The sequence below is a fragment of the Macrotis lagotis genome, chromosome 2, assembly GCF_037893015.1.
Source record: "Macrotis lagotis isolate mMagLag1 chromosome 2, bilby.v1.9.chrom.fasta, whole genome shotgun sequence".
Classification (NCBI taxonomy): Eukaryota; Metazoa; Chordata; class Mammalia; order Peramelemorphia; family Peramelidae; genus Macrotis; species Macrotis lagotis.
This window is the reverse complement of record NC_133659.1, coordinates 335,713,150-335,731,195: the sequence shown is the minus strand read 5'-3', so window position 1 is coordinate 335,731,195 and position 18,046 is coordinate 335,713,150. Positions and strand designations below refer to the sequence as shown.

The 18,046-nt window shown below is 47.7% G+C and overlaps 1 protein-coding gene across 1 annotated transcript; it reads left to right on the top strand.

The window, feature by feature from the left end:
• Nucleotides 1-615: 615 nt before the first annotated feature.
• Nucleotides 616-16,946, top strand: LOC141512277 (patatin-like phospholipase domain-containing protein 5). Its single transcript, XM_074221085.1, has 10 exons — nt 616-851; nt 2,347-2,579; nt 5,274-5,339; nt 6,506-6,715; nt 8,205-8,265; nt 9,570-9,782; nt 13,255-13,387; nt 15,267-15,393; nt 15,939-16,028; nt 16,914-16,946. The coding sequence occupies exons 1-10, from the start codon at nt 665-667 to the stop codon at nt 16,944-16,946; spliced, it is 1,353 nt and encodes a 450-aa protein (XP_074077186.1). The 5' UTR covers nt 616-664.
• Nucleotides 16,947-18,046: the final 1,100 nt, after the last annotated feature.

Sequence of the window (18,046 nt, the reverse complement as noted above, 5' to 3'; positions counted from 1 at the left end):
AGGTCGCAGAGCTCACCAAATTGCTCCTTGGCAAATATTTGTTAAGTGAATCCCTGCATTGGTGAATGAATGCATGAATAAATGAGCTAGGGAATGAATGAAGGAACGCTCACGTGAGCTAACGAATAAGGAAACAAGTGAATGAGAGAACGGAGAAGACAAGTGAGCAGGAAAGAGAATGAATGCCTGTAGGAAGGAATGGGGGCACGCACCTGCCCTCTCTGGGTCCCCTCACGTGTAAGATAAGGAGCTGAAGGGGCAGCCAGGCGGTGCAGTGCATAGAGCAGGAGGACTTGAGTTCCAGTCCAGCTCAGACACTTCATAATGACCTAGCTGGGTGGCCTTGGACAAGTCACTTAACCCCATGGCTTTGCAAACAACCAGAACGAGGGATCTGAGCTGCAGGGCTGTCAGGTCCATGGCCCTCGCGCCCCGCACCTCCTACGGGGGCTCGGGGAGGTCGGGGCTCTTTGACCTGGAAAGGCCGGGCAGGGGCCAGCCCCGGGCCAGGCTGCCGCAGGTGGCCGGCGGGGCGGGGCAGGGCGGCGGCCCGGGGTTGGCCGGCCGCGGGTGACGTCACGGGATGCTCTTCAGCCTCCCGGGGCCCGGCGCGGCCGCTCCGGGCCAGCTTGGGAGGAGGTGGAGGCCGGCCTGCGGAGGAGCCATGTTCCGGCAGGAGGGCACCTGGGACATGTCCTTCGCCGGCTCGGGCTACATGGGGCTCTACCACGTGGGGGTGATCACCTGCCTGAGGGAGCGAGCCCCCTTCATCCTGCGGGGGACCCGCCGCTTCTACGGCTCCTCCTGCGGGGTGCTCTGCTGCCTCGCCGTCCTCGACAACAGATCGGCGGGTGCGTGGCTCCCGGAGGTCCCCGGACCTGCTCTGCTCCCGGGGGCCGCTCCCCGACCCGCTCGGGGGCCCAAGCGCCGCCCTTCTTCGGGGGAGGCAGCTGTCCAGGGTCCTGCCAGGTTTGCGGCTCGGGAGGCAGCAGCCCTGGCCTTGGTTCCGTGGGGCCCGTGGGGCCCACCCTGACCCGGCCTGGGCATCTGAAGAGGGTTCAGCATCCGCTTAAACCTTCAAAGTCGCCGGAAAATGGGGGGCGGTGGGAAGGGGAAGGGGTAGGAGGGCAACTACCCCCAAGTCAGAGATGGCAGGCACTGGAGAGGGCATCTGAGAGCTTCCCTGCCTCCTTCCCCTGGGCCAAGGATAAACTGAAGCCCAGAGAGAAGACAAGGCACTCCCCAGGGGCAGGTGGTGGAGAGTTCGGGCGGGGACCTGGCTTCTGGGACTCCCTCCTGGCTCTGACCTTTTGTGAGTTCCTGGAGGCAGCGAAGGATCTTTCTGTGATCTGGAGAGCAGTTCCAAACACGGGGGGAAAAGCCACTGAAAGACCAGCCTTGTCTGTGTTCATCTCCTGGCTCAGAGCTTTGGCTAGGGAGGCAAGCTAGGGGATGGAGGGAGGAGGGAGGGAGACTGTGCCATAAGAAGGGAAGGTTTCCCTTGTAAAGAGAAGATTAGGATGGGGTCAAAGGAGCTGCAGCAGACTTCCTCACAACCATGGAGTAGTCTGACTTGGAAGGTAGTAAGCTCCCTGTCGTGGGAGATCTGCAGTCAGAGGCAGTGCCCACTTGTTGGAGGTATTGTGTGAGGATTCCTGGTCATCAGGGTGACCTCTGGGATCCCTCCAACTCCAAGAATCTGTGAGATCATGAAGAAGAGAGCTTGGGACAAAAACAGAAACTCACTGACTCAGATAGCCATAATGCTTTGCAGTTGGCAAAGTGTCGCCTCCATATCAGGCCTGCTGGACAGGTAATACATAGATTATTGAGCCCATTTTGAAACCGAGACCCACTAAGTGGAACCAAGTTTTCTCCAGTGACACTGTCAGTAAGTGCCAGAGTCAGGACTCAAATATAGGTTTCTTGGTTCAATAAAAGGTGCCCAACCCCCTCCACCATGCGGACTTTCAGTACCATAGGAAATGCAGAGGGGGAATATGCTGCTTAACAGCCTCTATGCTCCCTCCCCCCCCCCCATTTTCCCATATGAGATTCACCAGTTTAGGAGTTCTCAGAGAGAGAACTTCCTTTACTGTCACAGAGAGGCATTTCATCTGTAACTCAGAGACTTAAAGAATTAAGGGACTCCTCCAGGTTCACACAGTTAGTATGAGTTACAGGAGAAAGTTGAACCCAGGTCTTTCTTCTGACACCAGACTTTCCATTAGGTCATACTATCACTCTTCTCTGCTTTTCAGCTTTATTTCTTTTAGTTGAATAGTTTAGTTAAATTCTTGCTCTAATGGAAGGTCGTGTCTCAGAGGGCCTGCTATTCTTTTCTAGACTTCTGCTGTTCCAACCTAATGGACCTAGTCAAGGATGTCCAAAAGAAAAGTATTGGCATCTTCCACCCTTCCACTGACTGCCTGGGCTTTGTGAAGCAACGGCTTCAGAAGAACCTTCCCCAAGATATCCACAAGGTGGCCTCCCAGAGGATGGGCATCTCCCTCACTCGGCTGCCAGATATGAAGAATGTGATTATCACCCACTTTGCCACTAGAGATGAACTCATCCAGGTGGGTCTTTGTGGCTGAGTCCGGTTTGAGCCTCTAATGAGAGAGTGGCAGATTGGGCAGCCTCAGAGTGCTGCCAGTCATCCCTGGCTTTGGTCAGGAGATCTGACTTTGATCCTAAACTGTTACTGACCAGAGCTGTGGGACTTTGAGCAAGCCCCTGCAGGCTTGAGCATCCTTCTTTGAAGGAGTCAGGCTAGGTAACCTGGCTCTACATCCTTTGATTTCCCAGTGGCCTCAGGAGTGGGTGTAGAAGGTGACAAGATACTTTTCAGGTTGGGGTGAACATTACTGGAATATCTGCCCTCCCTGGGAGGATAGTTCTGGCTTACTTTGGGGAAAATGGCTGCTCTGGCCAGGAGGCAACTGCCTGGAAGCACATGTTTATCTTACACCAGGGTGTCAGGCTTAAACAGAATCGAGGGCCACAGACCCATCCAAGAGGATACCTCTGGGAAAACAGTGACTTATCCAAACCACGGATTAACATTCCTTATGGTATCGAAGCACACTTGGGAATGTGATGGTTGTAGGGTGTCCCAAATCAGGTTGGTCCTTTTGCCCTAGAGCCCTTCCTGCCTTGGGTTGAGAGATCAGACAGAAGGGCCTCCAAGGCCTGTCACTTCTGTTAAATTCATTTTGTGACCACTGTTTGTAAAGTTCCAAGAAGGCACCAGGAGGAACAAGACAACTAAGGTAAAGACCCTCCCGACAAGCAACATCTAAAAAATGATGTGAGCTAAGCTCGCAAGTAACTGATATGAGAGAAAGGGAGCCAGAGGGGTCTTCTTAGGAGAAACTCAAGGAGGGAGCTGCCACTCTCACGGAGGCAGTGGAGTATTTGGAAAGGTGTCCTGAGGACATAACGGGAAGATGAGAGTTCAGAAGCAAAAAACTGGGACATCATGAGCAAAGATGGGCCAACAGCAATGGAGGGGTTGGTTTTGACTGGTCCAAACATGGCATGAAAGTAGGAAGGCTGAACTGGCAGACTTAGGTTTTCTTATTTTCTTCTAGAAACTATGGGGAACCATTTTTGGGCTGGGAAAGATGTGGTCAGACCAATGCTTTAGGAAGATGATTTTGGCAACCATGTGGGAGAGGGAGACCTGAGGCAGGGAGAACAGGTAGGAGGGTGTTGTGATAATGCAGGAGGGAGGTGATGGAGACTGGCTAGGATGGCATTTGTTTGAATGGGAAGGAGGGACAGATACAAATATTGAAGGGGGGCTGGCAATGGGATGGAGAAGGTGAAAAGGGAAGAATAAAAATTGATTTTGAGTTTGGGTGCCTGAATAACTGTGAGGATAGTGGAGCCACCAAGGCAGAGAAGAGAGGGGAAGGACCATACTTTAAGGAGAGCCATTCTAGTTAGGATGTTGAAATTGAGGAGCAAGTGAGGACAAACAAGATGTGGTCAGACATGTGGGATTAGAACTGAGGAGGGACTAGAAATGAATTGAAATCATCGGTATTGAGTTTGTTGCACCCTTGAGGATGGATAAGACAGTATATAAAGCAAGGAACAACCAAAAAACCAGAGAGAAAGAGAGAGAGAGAGAGAGACAGACAGAGACAGAGAGAGAGACAGAGAGACAGAGAGAGACAGAGAGACAGAGAGAGAGAGCATGGTAGGAGAAAAGTCAGAAGAGATCAGTGTCTCCAAAAACAAGGGGGCAAAGCATGTGGTGGATGTGCCCTACTGTGTGGAATAGGTCATGAAGTAGCAGTAGGGTCAAGAAGACCAAAGACAGAGAAAAGGTCACTGAACTGAGCACCTAGGAAGTTCTGAGTGAGTGGGCAGAGCCATTTGGCTGAGATGGGCACCTCAGGAACCAACTGATAGTACTCTGAAGTGGGAGGCTACCAATGGGGACCCCTTTTTCATCTAGTACTGAAGGGTAGGAAGAATAGAGGATGATAGCTTAAAGAGGTGAGACTCCAGGGAACATCGTTGGAGTCTGGGGGGGATCAGACTCAATTTTGTTGGTAGAGGGAAAGGAGATAGATGGAGGACAGATTTCTCTAGCAGGCAGAGAAGCTGATTTTTTTTAGCTGGTAGGAATGGCTTCATAAAAGTTGAGAAAAGACTGGTCCTCCTGATTCCAGCCAGAGCTCTATCCACTGTACCACCTATCTGTACTCCTTTGTCTCTGATAATAATCAATCTGGCCACCAATCAATCCATCCACCAATCACCAAGCATTTATTCAATGCTGATTATGGCAAGCAAGACCTTTGGCACTGGAGATGCACCAGAGACACAAAAGTCAAACCAACCCCTGCCCTACAGGACCCTACATCCTTAATTTGGAAATCTGTTTTAGGGCAGCTAGGCGGTGCAGTGGATAAAGCATTGGCCCTGGAGTCAGGAGGACCTGAGTTCAAATCTGTCCTCAGACACTTAATAATTGTCTAGCTGTGTGGGCTTGGACAAGCCAGTTAACCCCACTGAACTGCAAAAACATTAAACAAAACCTGTTTTGTTTTCATTTCATGGAATGATCAAGCATTTCCCATAACATAGAATAATAAAAAGATGTCTACAGATCTTCCATGAGCAAATAACTATTTCTTCCAAATACACAGCAAAGTTAACATGCAAAAGAGCCCCCAAGGAAATCATGAGGCTCGTGCAGCTTCTCCTTGAAGGTGTGTGTGCAATGGAACCTTTCTTTCCCTTCTTCTCCTTCCCAGGCAGTCATCTGCAGCATTTTCTTCCCCTTCTACTGTGGTGTCATGCCTCCCAAGTTTCGGGGAGAGGTAAGTGGGTGGGTGCTTTTCTAGGTCCTTGAGAAGCTCTGGGAAGAGATGGGAAGGACCAAGCACTAACTACATTGGGTGTGGCTCCTCATTGGGTGACTGGGGGTAAACAGAGGTGGTCCTGAGTGAGTGAGATCCCATCCAGCTCTATGTCTATAGACTAAAGTCTATGACTTTAGGTAATCACAAGTCGCATTGTGAGAGCCTGTTAAAGACTGCAAAGCATTTCATATATCTGAACTCGCTTGGTCTTCACAACAACCCTGGAGGGCAGGAGCTATGATTCTCCTCATTTTACAGAGGAGAAAAGTGAGGCACAAGAAAAGAGAAGTGATTGAGGCTGGAGTTGAACTCTGAGTCTCCTAGTCTCCAACTTCTATTCTTTTTCTCCTCTGGTCTCAGTTTCCCCCTCTGTAAAATGGGGCTGGACACTAATTCATCTCTAAGATGGTCTCCATTCTGTTAGTTATGACTATATAATTAGCAAAGGGCAGAAAGGTGAAAGAATTGGGGATGGAAAGTACTCTATCTTGATTTATCCATCTCAATGCCTGATATCCTGGGGGCGCCTTGGGCACAGAGGACTCCTCTTCCCTGGTTCAAATCCAGCCCCAGACCCTGACTAGCTGTGTGACCCTGGGCAACTCACCTAACTCTGCTTGCTTCAGTTTCTTCCTCTGGAAAATGAGCTGGGGAAGGAAATGGCCAGCCCCTCTAGAATCCTTGCCAAGAAAACCCCACACAGAGCCATGGAGAGTCAGACACAACAAATGGGATTTCCTTCCATAGAACAGAAAGACGTGATTGCTTCCATGTTGTCCCTTCAGCCACAGTACTGAGCACAGAGTGGGGCTGAATACGTAATGAAAGCATTAATAAAATGGATGAATGAATCAATGGAAATGGAAAGGGCCAGCTGCTTCTTCGAGTCTCTTGGCAATGATCCTGGCCAAGATGCTCTCCTCTCCTGAGCCTCAGTTTGCTCACCTGTCCACTGGGGCTAATGAGGCTTGCACCCCTCTCTCCTGGAGCTGGGCAATCTAGAATCCCTGCAGAATGGTGGCTGTGGGTCTCATTATCACAATAAGCAGAGGGCAGAAGGGGGTCGGGTGGGATTGTGTCTAGGCATCCACCCTTCAAGCTGACCTCTCTCTTGTTTCACTCAGCGCTATATGGATGGAGCTCTGAGTAACAACGTACCCTTCCCTGACTCGAAGGAGACCATCACCATCTCTCCTTTCTACGGGACTGTGGACATCAGCCCGGAGAGCGATTCTGCCAGTATCCATGAGCTCAACCTCTGCAATGGCAGCTTCCAGCTGTGCATCAAAAACTTCCACGCTGGGATATTGAGTCTCTTCCCTCCAGAGCCCAAGGTACAGCCCTGTTCTCCTCTGGCCCACCCTTAGGCTGTTTTCAGGGTCTGGGGGGCACCTAGAGTTGAAGAGCTCTATCTGGGGCTGCCAAAAATCCTGGAACTGAACGACTCTATAGCCTTGTGGCAAAACCCATTACATACGGTCACCACTCATTTAATCCCTACAATAATCCTATGAAGTAGGTGCTCTTCTTCTACCCATTTTTCAGACAGGCAAACAGAGCACATAAGTCTTGCTTATATTCACACAACAAGTAAGGAGGATGTGAACTCCGGGCTTTCGCATTCAACCTTCAAGTTTCAAGATGCCTTCATGCGATTGATCTGGCTTCTCTTACATTCAGTTCTGCCTCTGAATCTATGGTCTTGGGACCTCTCTGGGCCTCAGTTTCTTCATCCATAAGATGAGAGGGTATAGTCAATGGTCTGGAGGCACCACTTTGACCATCAGAATGGGTGAGGAAAAGCTTAGATTGAGTTGCTGCACTCAGCCCAGATGGACTGGGCTGCTCCAGAAGGTAGTGAGCTCCCCATTGCTGCAGGTCTTCCAGGCAAGCCTGAATGATCACTTTTCAGAAATGTAGGAAGTCTTGTAGAGGAGTAGGTTGGACCAGATCCCTCTGAGGCTCTGAGCATGGGAGAATCTCACTGAGGCCAGCTGAATGCTGTTGAATTATCGGAATATATTAAAATTCTGCCCATTTCCATCAGTTTGGAGCTTTAAAATTTACAAAATGCTTCTTCCCCCATCAAAGGCATCAAATAGATAGCACAGGTATTAATATTATTGGCACAGGGCTTAGTGCCTGGCAATCAGTTAATAAATGGGTTTTCATTCATTCGCCCCAGCTTAACACATGAGGAAGATGAGGCTAAGAGGGGAATGAATGGTAGGCACCTGAATGGACCTCCAGGCTTTTTTTCCCCTGTGCCAGGTGGTCTCTGCTAGTCTGCTGGCTATCACCTTGGCAAGAGAAGCAAAATTCACTTTTGCATCATGTCAGAAAAATGAGTGTGTTGTATGTATTTGTGTGTGTGAATGTAACGTGAGTGTTTGTGTATGTGTGTCTGTGTGTGTGTGTGTGTGTGTGTGTGTGTGTGTGTGTGTGTGTAAGACTACTTTTGCATACCCAGGAGACTTGGATGGAGCTCAGAAGTTCAGCTCAAGCTGGCAGCTGCTCACAACTCACTACCTCCCCCCCCCCCCCACTGGGTTCAAGCTCTGGGCATGGTCTCAGGCGGGTATGATCAGGGCAGGCTGCTTCCATTAGGATGGAATCCTAAAGCCAGGCTCACCTCTTCTCTTACATTTCCCACAGCGTGCTCCTAGGTCTGGAAAAATGCCCAGCTGTGATTCCTTGGGCTGGTGCCATCACACTCAGGAAAGGCCCTGAGCTGGGTGGGGAATGGCAGTGGGAAGGGGCATGGGCCCTTGAAAGTACTTTCTCTTGCCTCCAACATGGCTTCTGGCTGTCTTGTGTTTGCAGGTCCTGGCGAATGTTTGCAGACAAGGCTATTTAGATACTTTGAGGTTCCTGGAAAGACGAGGTATGTCTTGGTTGCTGTGGAGCTCAGTGACAGGTTTATTTACAAGCAAACATGGACTGGGGAGATGTTTTCAGGGTGGCATGGAAAATATGCTACAAAAGAAAGCAATTGGCTCTGGAGGCAGATGATTGGGCTCAAATCCCTCCCTGATGCCTCCTCTCTGAGTGGTCTTGTATGAATCACCCCCAAACCTCAGTTTTCTTACCTGTAAAATTGTGGGGTCAGAGTAAAGGGCCTCTGGGGGCTCAATTTGTACAGCTTGGCTCTTCGACTTATGACTTCACCTCTAATCCTGGGTTTTCCTCTAAAAGGGGATGATGGGGGCGGCTAGGTGGCACAGTGGATAAAGCACCGGCCTTGTAGTCAGGAGTACCTGGGTTCAAATCCAGTCTCAGACACTTAATAATTACCTAGCTGTGTGGCCTTGGGAAAGCCACTTAACCCCATTTGCCTTGCCAAAAACCTAAAAAAAAGGGGGGGATGATGATACAACTACTGATCTCACAGCAAAGTCCAATATGAATTGGAACTATTTTTAAATTATTATTTCCTCACTAATATCCTCTTCAATGCCTTCCCCACTGAGGCCCAAACTCTGACCAGTCCTGGATTCATGTTTCTGTTCTCCTAAATCTAGTCTGGCCAAGTGTGATGTGGTCACAAGGCACTTCATTTTTCCAGCCACAGTAGTTCATGGAAGAAAATGTGTTAAAGTGGGAGGAGGGACTGGGGTGTTGCAATCTGTGTTAATGAAGGGAGACCGGACTCAGGGATACCATCATGCTTAGGAACCAGAAGTACCAAGACTTAAGGATGTCTGATGCCAAGTCCATTGCTACTTTTATATCCCTACAGTCCAGACACCATTCAGATACAGACAACAGGAGATGGGAGTGGTATCGGTGACCTTAAATCTGTCCCTTGCCCTCTCTATAACTCCAATTGATCCTCTATAAAATGAAGAGTTTGGATTAGGCTTCCTTTCTGCTTGAAATCCATGATCCCAAGTCACAGCCTCTCACCAGTGTCTTCATTTATAAAACAAGGGAAGCAATTATTTTTTTTAAGGGTAGCAATTCTTGAACTGCCTGATTCATAGAGGTGTTGTGAAGTGATTTATGAATCTTAAAATGCAAAAGAGAGAACAGTTTTGTCTTGACACTCTGTTGTGCACTCACATCTTCATGCATATATGGGTATCCACATGCATGATGCCATGTTCAGGATGGGAAATTGGTCTGGTTTATGGTATTTTTCCTTTGTGATAGCTGGCATATCATTCTTCATCTTTTCTCCTTCCTCAGGTCTTACAAAGGAGGGGGTCATGGCAGACTTGTCCAATGGGGTGACTCCAACACCTACCTCCTTAATTTGGCCAACCAGCAGTAATGAGGGAAGAACTACCTGCAATGAGGAAGAGAGAAAGTCAGGGGAGCCACAGATCAACTGGTCCGTGCCCAATGTACTCATCAAAGACATAGCAAAATTTGAGCTCTTGTCTCCAGATCTTGAAGCAGGTAAGACTAATTCAGCCAGCCAGACAACCAACCAGCAGGAATGCATCAATCAGTCAATTAGTAAGCCATTTTAGGGGGCAGTTTAGTGGCACAGTGGATGGAATGCCAGCCTCAAAGTCAGGAAAACTCATCTATCTCAGTTCACATCTGATTTCCAACACTTAACTGGTTGGGTGTTTCTGGGCAAGTCATATAATCTGATTTGCCTCAGTTCCTCATATACATAGTGAGCTACAGAATGAAATGGCCAGCCACTCCAGCAGCTCTGCCAAGAAATCTCAAATGGAGCCAGGAAGTGTTGGACCTCAATGAACATCAGTGAACATATAGGTTGTACCAGGAATTGAGATGGGTTCTAGGGCTCGAAGTACAAAGAATTAAATAAGCTGGACTTGGACGAGTTGCAGGGCTTCTTCTGGATTCAAGACTTGAGTTCTCTGGGCAAGGTACCATGGGGCCATAGATGTAGACAAGAGCTTCTTTCTCCTCCAGAAGTTTTCCTTCTACCTCTATACTCTTCTCTCCTAGCTTTTCCCCTACCTTTCTAACTACTCAGTCTCCCTGTCTCCTCTCCTTCCTAAATGGGAATTTTGTCTTTGAGTATTGTCTTTGACCCATGAGAGATCCTGGCATCACCCTGAATATCTGAAGGTTTGGTTCAATTTGATCCAAGTTTCCTTGGATCCTGCCCATGTTCCTTCTTCTCTTACTATCAGAATCTTCCTTACTACCTTCCTTCCTTGCTATTGATTCTACTTTTGAAATTTCTCTCACATTCGTTCCCTCTTCCGCTCTCTTATTTACAGGACCTTTGATCTGGCCTCATCATTTCTTCTCAGAATTATTACATTAGCCTATTAATTTATCTTCATTTCCGTCATCTCTCTGCTCTCCGAGCTATTCAATGTATGGTGCCCAAGGAATTATCCAAATACACAGGCTTGATCATATTACTCCCCAGCTCAAAAATTGTTAATGGACCCTTGTGGCTGGAGGATAAAGCTGAAATCCTTGGCCTACCAAAGAGGATTTCCATAATTAGGCGTCTATGATAATCCAGCATCCCTTTCTCTTCCCTGCTTTGTGTAATTTTTGTTTCAGTCAAACTGATTATTCACTTCTCTTGGAGTATTTTTCCTACCACCTTATTTTTTGGGGGGGGAGGGTATAGACCTGACTTCAAAGGCAAAGAATGGGGAAAAATTCCCCTATTACTGCCTCTTGTTTTGCATTGTATTGTCTTAAGAGAGTTAACTAGAAGCAGCTAGGTGGCATAGTGGATAAAGCACCAGCCTTGGAGTCAGGAGTACCTGGATTCCAATCCGGCCACAGACATGTAATAATGACCTAGCTGTGTGGCCTTCGGCAAGCCACTTAACCCCATTGCCTTGAAAAATCAAAAATAAATAAATAAACAAACAAACAAACAAACAAATAAATAAATACCTAGCTGTGTGGCCTTGGGCAAGCCACTTAACCCTGTTTGCTTTGCGAAAACCTTAAAAAAAGAGAGAGATTTAGCTAGGTCACCACTAGTAGAGGTCACACAAACTTTGGTGTCAGAGATGAGTCTTTAACTCAGATCTCTGTCCCCTCTTTGAATTCTACTTCAGATAACTTACTGTCTGATCATCACTTGACCTTTCTGGGCTTACTTTCCTCATTTATAAAAAGAGGGGGTTTAGATTCCAGGTCCTTTCTAGCTCTGTGACTTGGCTCCTGTGATCACTCCGTCCTTTTGCCTGTTGCTGAACAGGCATATCTGTCTTTTGAATTCCAGTTCAGATGCCATCCCTTTGATAAAGCTGACCTCCACCTATCCCCACAAGGGATGCCCACAACACTTGCCTTGCCTCTCTCCAATGGGCCTTATCTCATACTTCTTGCTATGATTATACTAATTCATAATATTCCTCCTGATAACATCTGGTGGTAGAGGGGGCCTTAAGGTTTATTGCCACCTGTAGCTCTTCCCTCCCAAGCAAGGGACATTTCCAGAACCAGCTCAATGTGGGCCAGCTGTCTGAGGACCCAGACTGGCTGAGTGTGGCTGTCATGGGTGGCTGGGTGCAGGGAGATCCATTTTTAAGCAAAGAAACTCTTGAAGACCATGGAAAATATCAGAAAGTGCTCAGTGAGGAGAGGACTCTCATGAGATAGGTGAAGTAACTCCTTATGGCTCCAAAGCTGAAATTCCAGAGTAAAGTAAGAATGGTGGTTATTATTGGAGTCTCCCTTTCCATGATAATCCCAACTGATGCTTGTGCTTATTATGGAAGTCCCCTGGTCAGAGGAAGAATCAGAGTCCTGATCTGGAAGCTCAGATCTCCCCCTTGCTACCTTTGCGTCACTTTGAAGAAGTGACTTCTGTGTCCCAGACCTCTGAAGAATGAACGGCTTGGATGGAATGGCACCTTAAGGTTTCTGTAACCTTGAAATCTGGGATACTGGGTCCAGACAAGTACCACAAGTATGATTATTATTGCTTTACAGGAAAAACAACAGGGGCACCGAGGTGGCACAGTGGACTTAGCACTGGCCCTGGTGTCAGGAGGACCTGAGTTCAAATCCGGCCTCAGACACTTAATAATGACCTAGCTGTGTGACCCTGGGCAAGTCACTTAACCCTATTTCCATGCACAAACCAAAAAATAAAAAAGACAACAGAGAAAAGTTAACTGGCCGGTTCATCAAGACTGCCTAGTCAAGTCTTGGGATCCAAAGTTCTCAGTTTGAATTGATTCTGAAATTGAGCTACCAGAGTGACCTTGAACCAATCATTTACCTCTCTGGGTCTCAGTTTCCTTATGTGTAATATATAAATGTCTCAGTATTTTCTTCTCCCAGGGTATTTTTGAGTAAAGCACTTTGTTAATCTTTAACTGCAAGAGAAATAGGTGAGCTTCTTTATTCAAAACTGGGGTTCAGCGAGCAGGCAAAACAGGGCCCCTCAGTCACTGGGCAATCTAACTAGGTTTGGGCTTCTCTGGCAGCAATTAGACAGTGACTAAGGCATTGAGAGACACTTGGAAGAGAAGATCCAAGCTCTGTGGAGCCCTGAGGAATTGTCTGTTAGGTGACAGGGAGCCTGAATCCCTGGCTTGTTTTGTTAGGCTCCATTAGGAAATGTGGAGAGAATGGGCAATAACCCAGTTTGTGGATGTCTGAAAATGACCACTAGTGAGTGGAATATTTTGTTTTGAAAACACTCGGAGGGATTAGAATGACTGTGTGTGCTAATCCCAGGTCTGCTGACTGATGTTTTAGCAAGTTTAGGGAATGTCCTAAGGAAACTCCTCTCTGAGTCACAGGAAAATGAGGGGATTAGACCAGATCAAGTCCAGGCCCTCTTCCAGGTCTGACCATTCCTATTTCAGTGTTCCTCCTAGTCATGGCCTTCCTTGTTTGATAGACTTGGCCCAGGCTTGAGGTTCTGGGGTTTTCAATCGAATGTCACCACATGTTGTTGTAGCCTTGCAGAGATCATGTGAAAAGCCCAATGGATTCTTTGCCCGATTTTCCCGCTCAGTTCCAGGCCAAATACTGACCTACACATTCTTGCCCTGCACGCTGCCCTTGGCGTATGTATACTTTAAGTCTAAGAGGTAAGTGAGATCTTGTCATGGGGTGAGAGACCCTGTGAGGAGGGGGTCAGACACCACTTTGACAAAGAATGAATGTAAACTTTAGGGCCATGGGTAATAATCACAATTTTGATCCCATATGAAGGTTTGTAATAAGAAAAGGATGGAATCCTTATTGAGGCGCAGGGAGAGCCCAACAGTGCTTGAAGTCATATAGATTGGCAGAAGGGAAAGGCAGCTTGGTTTTGGTGACTTTCTCCAAGAAGTCTCTACAGTGAAGTAGTGGAAGTAGAAAATGGAGGCTGAAGAGCCAGGGCGGAGGGTCAGCAGGCTGGGGAGGTAAAATTGTCTGGAAAATCTAGATGTTGCAGCCAGAAAGGGACATTAGGAAACAGACCCTTGCACCGGCAGCCAGGGACTTTAGAACATAGAATGTTCAGGTGTAGGACAGAGACAGCACCGGAAGGGATCTTAGAGCTGAGAGGGACCTGAGAACAGGGGAGGTCAGGGTTGGGAGGGACCTGAGAACAGGGAGGTCAGAACAGGGAGGGACCTGAGAACAGGGAGGTCAGAGCTGAGAGAGACCTGAGAACTGGGGAGGTCAGAGCTGAGAGAGACCTGAGAACAGGGAGGTCAGAGCTGAGAGAGACCTGAGAACAGGGAGGTCAGAGCTGAGAGAGACCTGAGAACTGGGGAGGTCAGAGCTGAGAGAGACCTGAGAACTGGGGAGGTCAGAGCTGAGAGAGACCTGAGAACAGGGAGGTCAGAGCTGAGAGAGACCTGAGAACTGGGGAGGTCAGAGCTGAGAGAGACCTGAGAACTGGGGAGGTCAGAGCTGAGAGAGACCTGAGAACTGGGGAGGTCAGAGCTGAGAGAGACCTGAGAACTGGGGAGGTCAGAGCTGAGAGAGACCTGAGAACAGGGAGGTCAGAGCTGAGAGAGACCTGAGAACAGGGGAGGTCAGGGTTGGGAGGGACCTGAGAACAGGGAGGGCTCTTTGAATTCTTGTCCAAGTATCTCCTTTTACAAATGCCAGAACCGAGGGCAGAGAAGGGAGCTGGCTTTGTTTGCTCATGGTCTCCCTTAGGCTCTCAGGCCCTGGAAGCCCTGGAGAGGTGGCTGTCGTCTTCCCAGAGCTCTCGACACCTCGGTGTCATTCCAAGTCTTCTCCAGAGACTGATTCTTCTTTCTCTTCTTCAAGAAGTCCTTCTCCACGTAGCGAACTGTCTTCCAAATCTCCCCACCATGCTTGGGAGCTCCTCTCTCCCCACCCTGGGCTCAGATCTAGGAATATCCCCCTTTTTATGTGGCCCAAATAAGATTTTCTCTGTTAATTCCTAACAACTTAAATTTAAAGCTGGAAGGGGCCTTATGCGGTGTTCTATTCTAAGCACCCTAGGGCAGTCAGGTGGCCCAGTGACTAGAGCACTGGCCTTGGGCTCAGGAGGATGGGAGTTTGAATTCAGCCTCAGCCTTGAATCCAGATGCTTGACACTGACTTAGCTGTGCAACCTTGGCCAAGTCACTTCACCCTGACTGTCTCGCATCCAGGGCCATCTCCAATCATCCTGTTCCATACCTGGCCACTGGACCCAGGTGGCTTCAAATGAGTAACTGAGGCTGCTGACTTAGCCCCCTCACTCAAATCCAAGTCATGTGCTTGTCCTGGCATCACCTCCCTGATGTCCCTGTCTTCTTCTATAGTGGAAGACAAACATCATCATCATCTAAGCACCCTCATTTTATATATGAGTAAACTGAGGCTGAGAGGGTTTAAATGACTTGCCCAAGGCCACTAAGCTTGTAAGCAAGATTTCTGATTCCAGGGAGGGTATATTATTATCCCCTGCTGCCCCTCTTTGCTGCTGACTCCCAGTCCCTTCTTCCCCATCTGTTGCAGGATAATCAGCTGGATTCCAGAGGCCCCAGAAGATATCCTGTGGATGCATAATGAATTCAAGAAATTTGGCAATTTTGTCTTCTCCGAAGTGAAAGACAGACTTCTGGGGTCAGACGGGCAAGCAGGAGTGGGAGGTGGACCACCAGACCAAGGCATGATGGAACCAGGCCCTGAGTCATCTCTAGGGTTTCCTTCCTGTCCTTCTCTATGCTCAAGCTACCCCAGTGAATAACAAAGCAACACTCCATTTTTCCTTGGTCCCTGCAATCTTTCTACCTTCGGTTTTATTTCTCCCATCTCTTTGGGCATCTAGACCTAATGTCTCATCATACCCTGGCCATTTACAAAGGAGTAAACTGAGGCCCTCAGTGGGGAAGTGACCTGCTAATGCTCATACAAAAAGTCAGTAGCAGTATCTCTTACACAAAATCCATTGTTCTTTCTTCCTTAATAAACCACAACATTTTTCTCTGAAGGGAGACTTTCCCATGGGGGACGGATATGCTTTCAAGTGTCCTTCCTTCCTCTTCCTTGCTGATATTTGCCCAACACTACTGTTGAGTGAGGGAAACTTAATCATTAGGATACTGACTGAGTTTGATATTGATGCCACCCCCCCTGGATGCCCAGGGTCCCCCAAACACCTCCACAAACTGTCTTCCTCCCTGCCAGGAGACCAAGAGGGGGTTTCCCTTCAAGTCAAGTGGGGACTTGAAACACAGGTTCATTCATCCAGAGTTGGAAGAGACCCCAGAGATTAAGGTATCATACCCTGAACTTGAACAAGAATCACGTCTACATTAGCATATGGCCTGGAAAATAGCAGGTGTTTAATAAATGTTTATTGATTGACTGATAGATCACAGTGAAAGAAAGAGCTGGGCCATTCAGTGGTTATAGTCATGACTGTGGAGTCAGGAAAACCTGAGTTCCAATTCTGCCTTAAACAATTATTATCTGTGTAACTGTGGACAAGATACTTTACATCTCTGTGCCTCCATTTGCCCATCTGCAAAGTGGAGACAATGAGCACCTACCTCATAAAGGTGTTGTGAGAAAGAATGGAGATAGCTTTTGCCAACTTAAAAGTATTGTATCAGTGCTAGCAAGAATTACAAGTGGCCAGATCCAGGATACCCACCCAGCTTATCTGATGTACTCAGAGCTCCCTTCCAGCTTCTGTCAGCTCCTCCAGGATAACCCTTCAGATAATGGAAGATGGCAAAAATGCCTACAATTAGCCCAAGGAGACAAGTATTGGGAGGATCACTCTCTGGGTCTTCTGGCATCTGAAGGGCATTCCTGTGGGAGGTTTGATTTATTTCCTCAAGGCCAAATTGGAAACAGTGATGGGAGAGGAAGTCACTGAGAAGCAGGAATTGGCTCCATATAAAGACAAGCTTCCAACCAATCAGAACTGTCCAAACTTTGAATGGAATGCCTTGGGAGCTGATGAACTCCTCCTCCCTGGAAGGCTTCAAATGAGGAATACTTCAAGGTGATTTCTGCTCAGTACTGGGTTGAATTGCAGGCAGATTTGGGCAATTATTGGTGAAGATACTCAATGGCTGCAAATCTCTGATTTCATTTAAACCAGAGTTCTGATAGGCTGAAACTGATGAGCTGATAGCCCTTCTTTTTCCCCAGGTGGCAGAATTTTTCTTCTTCTGCTCCTTCTAGTGCAAAGCACCCTCATCTTCCCCAGCCTGCCTTGTGGAGCTCTGATGGCTACAAAAGGCACATATCCTTGGAAGAGATTATCCTGCCACCCCAACCCCTCAGGGCATAAAATAACTGACAAAATGGGAAATGGTAGCACGGTCCTTGGAAGCATTGCCCTTCCTTCCTCATCAGTTCTGCCAGTCTTGACCAGAAGACAAGAGTAGGAAGTGCCCATCAGCCAGCCCTGGCTCCTGGGAGTGCTGTCTGGTTGGGCATCTCTGGTCAGGAGATGCCCTGGAGTTGGGGCTAAAATGGTCTTGATTTAATGCATGGGGCATCAGAAATGGTAATAAACCCATGGTTGAGTAATCGATCTCATTTAGACCCCCTATCTTCCTTGTTCATGTCACCCCTCTGTTCACATTTTCAAATAGTCTTGCCCTACCTGCTAAATTTCTGCCCCCTTTGCCTGGTAGTCAGGGCCCTTTATGATCTTATTTTACCTGATCTTTCCAGTCTTTCCATATGTTATGCCCAACCAGACCCTACACAGATGAAACATAATGGAGCATTTCAATCTTCCAGATACATCCTGCTTCCTATGCTTGGTGTGCCAGATCCTATCTTCTATGCTTCAAAATCCAATCCAGATGTTATTTCCTTCATGAAACCTTCCATATTTCCTCCTAGTTTGGGAAATTTTTCCTCTCAGTATTCATGGAACCCTTTTTTTGTATTTCTTCCATGAGTATCCAAGATGCCACTGGACTTGGACTCTCAGTTATGACCACAGATCAACTCTCAACAAGGCAGACCCTGAGCATATGCCCAAAAGGCAAGATGAACTGAATAAACTAACAACAGAGATGACACTGTTTGGACCCCAGAGGGGTAATATGAAGTGCAACATAAAACTTTGCTATATAGGCTCACTAAAGGTCATTGGTGCCATCAAGGAGAAGGTCTAGCACCTTCCAAGTTGAAAAGGGATCAAGTTTCTTAGATGTTGTGGTTCATAGTTAAGAACAATAGCCACAAATAGCAGCAACAATAATCAATAACAGTAAATCACACCTAAGACTACACTGCTAAAAGACACAAAATGAGATCTATAAACA

Coding starts and splice junctions, on each gene's coding strand:
- LOC141512277 (XM_074221085.1), top strand. CDS start 665: ATGTTCCGGCAGGAGGGCACCTGGGACATGTCCTTCGCCGGCTCGGGC. Junction 13,388..15,266: donor GTATACTTTAAGTCTAAGAG/GTAAGTGAGATC, acceptor CATCTGTTGCAG/GATAATCAGCTGGATTCCAG. Junction 15,394..15,938: donor GGTCAGACGGGCAAGCAGGA/GTGGGAGGTGGA, acceptor CCTCCCTGCCAG/GAGACCAAGAGGGGGTTTCC.